This window comes from Euphorbia lathyris, chromosome 5 (genome assembly GCF_963576675.1).
Source record: "Euphorbia lathyris chromosome 5, ddEupLath1.1, whole genome shotgun sequence".
Lineage (NCBI taxonomy): Eukaryota > Viridiplantae > Streptophyta > Magnoliopsida > Malpighiales > Euphorbiaceae > Euphorbia > Euphorbia lathyris.
This window is the reverse complement of record NC_088914.1, coordinates 23,309,296-23,316,091: the sequence shown is the minus strand read 5'-3', so window position 1 is coordinate 23,316,091 and position 6,796 is coordinate 23,309,296. Positions and strand designations below refer to the sequence as shown.

The 6,796-nt window shown below is 37.1% G+C and overlaps 1 protein-coding gene across 1 annotated transcript; it reads right to left on the bottom strand.

Annotated features, from left to right (window-relative positions):
- Positions 1–456: 456 nt before the first annotated feature.
- LOC136229449 (U-box domain-containing protein 3) lies at positions 457–6,556 on the bottom strand. The gene is made up of 5 exons (XM_066018245.1): positions 6,080–6,556; positions 3,394–3,678; positions 3,066–3,182; positions 1,031–2,881; positions 457–826 (listed from the first exon to the last, which is right to left on the bottom strand). Exons 2-5 carry the CDS (start codon positions 3,667–3,669, stop codon positions 758–760), a joined length of 2,313 nt encoding a protein of 770 aa, XP_065874317.1. The 5' UTR covers positions 3,670–3,678; positions 6,080–6,556; the 3' UTR covers positions 457–757.
- Between the last annotated feature and the right edge of the window lie 240 nt (positions 6,557–6,796).

Sequence of the window (6,796 nt, the reverse complement as noted above, 5' to 3'; positions counted from 1 at the left end):
TATAAAACTTCTCAAAATTAAACTAGATTTGAACTACAAAAGTAAGATTAAGTTGTTTTGAACAAACTTAAAGAAATTTATCACATATCTATTAATCAAATTGGATTTTGTAATTAAATACAAAACCAATGAGTTAATTAACCACCCCGAACCTTAATTTATCTAAAACAATGGGTCGAAACCAACCATAAGAACTGGGGGCAAAAACCATCCATAATAGGCCTGAAGAGGCCTGACCCCCTCCAGGCCTCCGGGGCCTCCATTGTCTCTGCTCGTGGATGTGTTGAAATAAAAGTTGAAATACCAGATCAGAAGTTTAATCCACCAAAATCACCAAAATCAAAATCTAAATGATGAGGAGTCTCTGGATGCTTTTTGCAAGCATGAACAAGAACAAACATCATCAGATTACATGACATTCATTTGTTCTGTTGTGTATTAGGCACTAAATGGGAGAAAGATAAACATATATATAATTATATATACACATGATATGATATGTACATCACTCATATTCAAGCAGTGTGACCCATTCTTTAATTCTAAGACACCAGAAAAATTTGAAAAAAAAAAAAAAGCAATGCCCCAGTTTACAGCACTCAAATATTTAGGAAAATCTAAAATCTAATTACCTCACTAATTCCTACTCAAAACTATAGCTAAAACCTCAGAAAAAATATATAGGAAAAACAAAAACAAACAATAAAAAAGAGCTCCCAGTCACCCTTGGAGCAAACATTTCAAGAAAATTATATTTTCATGATTTACTTTTACCCATAGGACAACCTTCTCTCTGATTACGGAAATGGCTGAGAAGCTGCTGCGCCTGCAACGTATAAACAAACATTCGTAAACACCTTAATTTCAACTGTAAAACTTCCATGGTCTTTAAGAGATTGTATTTTAGGCAGGGGCGGCACGCACCGACTGACAGGACACAATTGACACGAAAATCATTTTCCTGGAATTTATATAACAAATAACCATATGGAACATATATACGAGATAACGCGATTTTGAAATGCATTACCTTTTCCTTTGCTCTTGTTGTGCCAGTCTGAGACAAGGCAACAAGGGGAGGAACTGCTCCTTCTTGCAATACTAAGGTACAAAACTTAGGACTATTAAGGCACATTTGTAACAGTACAGATGCAGCATTTTCCTTTCCTCGTTGCGTTCCCGATTCGACTATCTCAACGAGTAAAGGAATGCCTCCGGCACGCACAATTGCTGTTCGGCCTTCCCCAATTGTTGACAGGTTTGCAAGAAGAGCAACAGCCTTGTCAACCATTGAAGTTGCAGGATCCATCAACTCAACAAGATACTTTATTGCTCCGGCTTGAACTATACGAGCCTTGTTTTCATGAAGGATTGAAAGGTTAAACAAAGCGGTAGCTGCATCTTTTTTCCCTCGTAGCGTCCCAGAGGCCAATAGATTCACCAAGGCTTTGACTGCACCAGATCGGCCGATTTTTGCTTTGTATTCTTCTAATACAGAAAGGCTAAACAAGGCTGCTGCAGAATTCTCTTTGGCTGCATCATTTCCCGATTTTAAAACATAAATGAGTGGTTCTACTGCTCCTGCTTCGGCAATCATGGCTTTAATTTCTTCGCTAATTGATAGATTCAACAGGGCTGTAACAGCATGCTCCTGAGTTAGCTTCACATCTGAGTATAGCAGTTGAAGCAATGGCACAACAGCACCAGACCGTCCTATATTAATGCGATTCTCCATCATGTTCTTTGACAGATTACGTAATTCAGCTGCAGCAGCTGTCTGCACCGTATTTGATTGGCTTTTTAGATCATCAACCAGATTCTTGACATGAGAACTAGTTGGATCATCAGAATCAGCAGAGTCCAAAGATGAAACCGACTGTGTTCTGCCCTGGTTATGGTTTCCATTGGTGTCCCCTTCTGTTTTCATTTTACTAATGTGAAATTGATTTCCAGATAACCAGGGAGAACTTCCCGAGTCTTTGTTTGGCAAAGCAGCTGGGCGTTGAGATGTAATCTCTCCTGATAAGTCGTTGAACTTTTCATGCTTGGTTGATACTTCATTTGATACTCGAGATGGAGACACGTAATCAATACTGGATACAGCACTTGCTGTTGATTCACTCCTGCTGTGAATATACGACAGTTCGTGGGACTGGCGTTCAAAGCTTTCGGCCTGCCTGATTTCATATCCATTGGATTCTTCCCCATTCAATTTCGATGAAAAATCAACCTTGTGCTTCTCAAATCCATTTTCAACTTCAGTAGATGATTTTGATGTAGAATTGATAGTTTGCGCAGAGCAATTGATATCTGGAGTTGAGGCTGAGGTTTGGTTAGTTTGCTTAATGTTACCGGAAAGCCTTAAATGATTTTCCTCGCACCAATTTGCTATCATGGCTTTCACTGTGTAATTGGGAATGAGATTTGTGTGAGAAAGTGTTTGTCGAGTCTTCGGACAAGTGCTTAACCCATTGTCAAGCCATTTCTGAATGGAAGCCCTCTCGAATGTTTGACCTGAAGCCACAATTACAGGATCCAACATGAGGTCTAATGATAAAGGACAACGGAAGTATGAAGGAATTGGGATCCCACTATTCGGTTCAAAGCATTCGACTTTAAGCAAGCAATTACGTATACTCGACATGAGATCCGCAATTTGGTTGATTAGATCCAAGTCCGCTTTCGTTTTGCTAACTTGACTATCCATTCTCTCCTTCTCTACAGCTACACTTTCTTTTAAGAACTCCCTGTCCGGTGCCAAACTTAGCGACTCAATAATCTTCGTAAGGTGATCAGTAAAAGCAATGTCGTCATGTCTTTTACTTCTTATGGCCTCCTCTAAATGTTTAGAAATCATCTCCAACTCGAGACTCTGAAGCTCCTGCATACAGCACTCTACCAAAAGTCAGTCACATGATATTGATTTGAATCGAGGATTAAACTACACGAGAAGGAAAACAGGAAAATCATTCACATGGAACAGAATAACATATCAAAAGTCTTCTTTTATTAGAACTGGTATGTTGTAGATAAACCAGAGCGAAGTATTCCAACTCTGTACACACCTGAATGCTACTTAAACTCGAAGCAGATTGAGAAGATCGGAGCAAGCTATATGATGTTTGACAAATCTGTAGTGAAGATGTTCGGATTTTCATAAAGATGCCTTCACACCGCCAAACCTACAGTTCCGAGAAACAATGTAAGTAAGAGTTCTATAAGATGTTCGGATTCTCATGATGTAGTGTTCCAAGCAAAATACAATCTTCATCACAGAAAAAGTAGTACAACTATAATCAAGCCTTTTTCTTTCTCTAGAGGGGATATTTAAAAGATTTTCACCGAAGTATATGTGCTCCACCGAGCAAAATATCCAATGAAAGATTTACTTACACTAAGAATCTTGCTCATATTTGGACGCCAGTTCTCCATGAACTCTCGAGCCTTATTAACAGCCAAGTCGAGTTCTTCACATTCTTTATATAGGATGTCAGCTGAAGGTATATTGTAGTCAACAACTTCATCGAGCACTGGCTTCAAATGTCTTAAAACTGTAACCATGTTCCTATAATCCTTGTGAATGAGCATAGGTTTCTTGGTCTGGCATGAGACTTGAAGAATGAATCGAGAAATACTGTTGATAAGACATCTTACAGATGTTGCGTCCATCAGACCGCTCTGCACATAAAAAAGAGGAAAAAAATGAAATGTTATATGTTTTATAATATTGTCAGAAGCAAATCACAATTAAAAGACTGCCTTTGTCAAAGACACATCTTTCATCAACAAAATGGTAGTATGTTTATATTTAAGGGGTCATTTTTTATTGTCAGATGTGCATTCACTAAACAACAAACAACAACAACAAAGCCTTAGTCCCGAAATGATTCGGGGTCAGCCAACATGAACCATCATATAAAACCGTGAAATCAAGTCGTGTCAGCGACACAAATTCTCTCCCTCCACTCTATCCTATCCACTACCATATTTTCCTCAATCCCCAATAAACTCATATCACTCTCGATCACCTTCCTCCAAGTTTGCTTAGGTCTTCCCCTACCCCTCACCACTACATCCCTTTGCCACTCTTCAGTCCTCCTAAACGGCGCATCAAGCTCTTCGTCTTACATGGCCAAACCACCTTAGTCGTTTTTCCCTCATTTTATTCTCAATAGATGTAACCCCTACTTTTGTCCTAATTATTTCATTACTCACCCGATCCTTTCTCGTATGACCACATATCCATCTCACTAAAATGAGATAAAAATTCTGGAAAAACCGAGAAACTAAAGATCTCATGAATAGATTAGCATAGGACGATCGATAAAGAAAAATGTACAACCAACATTTACTCACTGCTAAAACATTCCTGAATATAAACAAATACCAAATGAAAGGAAATTATGACGGCATATTCCTGCTGATATAAGTTTGGTAATACAGAGGCACTATGTTGCACGGAAACTGAAACGGACACCAGGAAACGTTATTTCTGTAACAGTCTTAAAATCATAGCCAGGAAATGGAAAGGGAAACGGAAACAGAAGCGGACACGAAATGCGGAAACGCTACTGAAGAGGAGTTTCTGTGCAACAAAGCAGAGGGCAAATGCCAAATATACTGATTACTATGCAAACACAGTCAGACTGCCATGAAGGGAAGAAGAAGCCTGATGGGTCTTTCATCAGCATACACAGTTTAATAAGCCTGATGGGTCTTTCATCAGCATAGACAGTTTAATAAGGAAAACAGTTTCTAGAAATGATGAATAAACAGTCTTGTAGGAATATATTTCAATGATAACATACAGCCAATTTATCAGTTTGACAGCTCGGAAAATAAGGACAAAAAAAAAAAAAGAAAGAAAGAGAACAACACTCTTCAATGCTAATAACTGGAGCGAATTGTGAAGCCCAGTGATAAGATTAAAACTTCCATAAGGAGGAATGGAGAGTCAAGTTTAAATCCCGCTCATGGGGATGCTCATGTGTGGAGATTGTGCAGATCATTTAACACTAGGTGGTAAACTGACAATCCGCAGCAAGATCTAAAAGGCCGATGCCCCAAACACCAAATGAAAGCCAAGTTAACCAATCCAATTTGTGAAAGATAACCATCAAAAACACAAGGAAGAGTTATTCCAAACTCAATGCCAACCAAGGAAATCGAGTATAAGGATTTCATGTGTCATCTTGTGGCATCTAAGTGTGATCTACGGTTTGGTTGACCATGTCAATTATTCAAACAATGAAATTACTTGCAGAGAAATCACTAGAGCACCAATTTGACAAATTAGTCACTCAAATACGGTACTAAAACATATCTAGTGCTTACTTTAAGAAAGATAATTTGAGACCAATACATGAAATAGACCCATAAAAAAAGACTTGGACATGCAGAAGACTATGTATGAAAGTTTGCACATCTCTTCAAAAGAAACATATGCCTATTATACCATACAGAACACCAACAAACAAAAGAGAGAAGTAAATAAGTAATCTATAAATTAATCATTCAAAAAGCAGTTTTTAGGATAAATGTTTACTCTTCTCCACCATGCAGCTTCAACCAAAGTTCAACAAGCAAAATTTGAAATCTTGATCATGTGAATTTGAACAGAACCTACACTCCTTATAAATCCACCACCAGAACATAGCCTACCGACATATTAGAATCGGCGTTCATTTTTCACAAGACCAAAATCAAATGAGATCCAAATTAACATTTCTCTCTTCTCAGTTTCCCTCAAAACCCCAAGAGATGGAATGTGAATTCGCTCAAACACAAACAATCTTCCAACTCAAGGGTTAAAAAACAGTAATATAAGAACAATACTCATGAAAATTGATCAAAATGAAGGATAATTTCAAATCTCACTAAACCCAATTTGTTAAATCAAACCCTCAAAAGGTTGAACACGCCCAGAACCGCCACAAAAAAACAAACCTTTGAGCACATTCCACCAACCCCATTAAATGTCATTTCTTACCCATCAATATATGACACAAATTGAATTGAAAAAAAGGTAAAATTTGACATTGAATTAAAAGAACATATAGTTGTAAAATCAAAGGCGTACCTCTATATCGGTGGGTCAAGCTGGCGAGAGGGAAAAAGAAGAGATCTTGAGAAACATTTAACATGTAACTTGTGTAAAAGTGGTGAAAGATTTGTCCTTTAACAGAAAAAGAGCAGAATCTGTTCCCCAGGTTTGATTACATAGCTGCATGAGAGAGAGAGAGAGAGAGAGAGAGAGAGTGAAAGAGCTGAAGAACTATGAAGAAACTTGAGGAAAATAGAATAAAATAAAAAAAATAAAGAATGAAAAATTGGTAGGGCCTTTCTTGTGAGGTTTGGTTGCAGATTTGTTGGGTTGGGGTTTGTGATTAAAAAAACATGATCAAAAGTGGTAAAATTGGGGATGAATTTTGTAATCAATGATTAGATTAGAGAAAGAAGAGAGAGAAAGTCAAGAACTTTTATTCAGTTATAAATTATTATTAATAATAGGTGATTCTTGATGCCATGGAATAATTATCCAAGTAGTATATAGATTAGAATAGCATAGCACAAGTCAGAGAGGAGAGTACTATGATTCTCTTCTCTCTAGTTAGGTTAGGTCTAATTATTCTCTTAAATAATTAATTTTATTCTCCTTGTTTTTATTAGTTTTACAAAATTTTTTTTTTTTTTTAAATAACTATAATAAGTTCATGTCATAATAAAATAAGAATTGTAGTATGAAATGCAATAAGAACAATGAAGAGATACATAAAGAAGCATAAATTGAATCTCC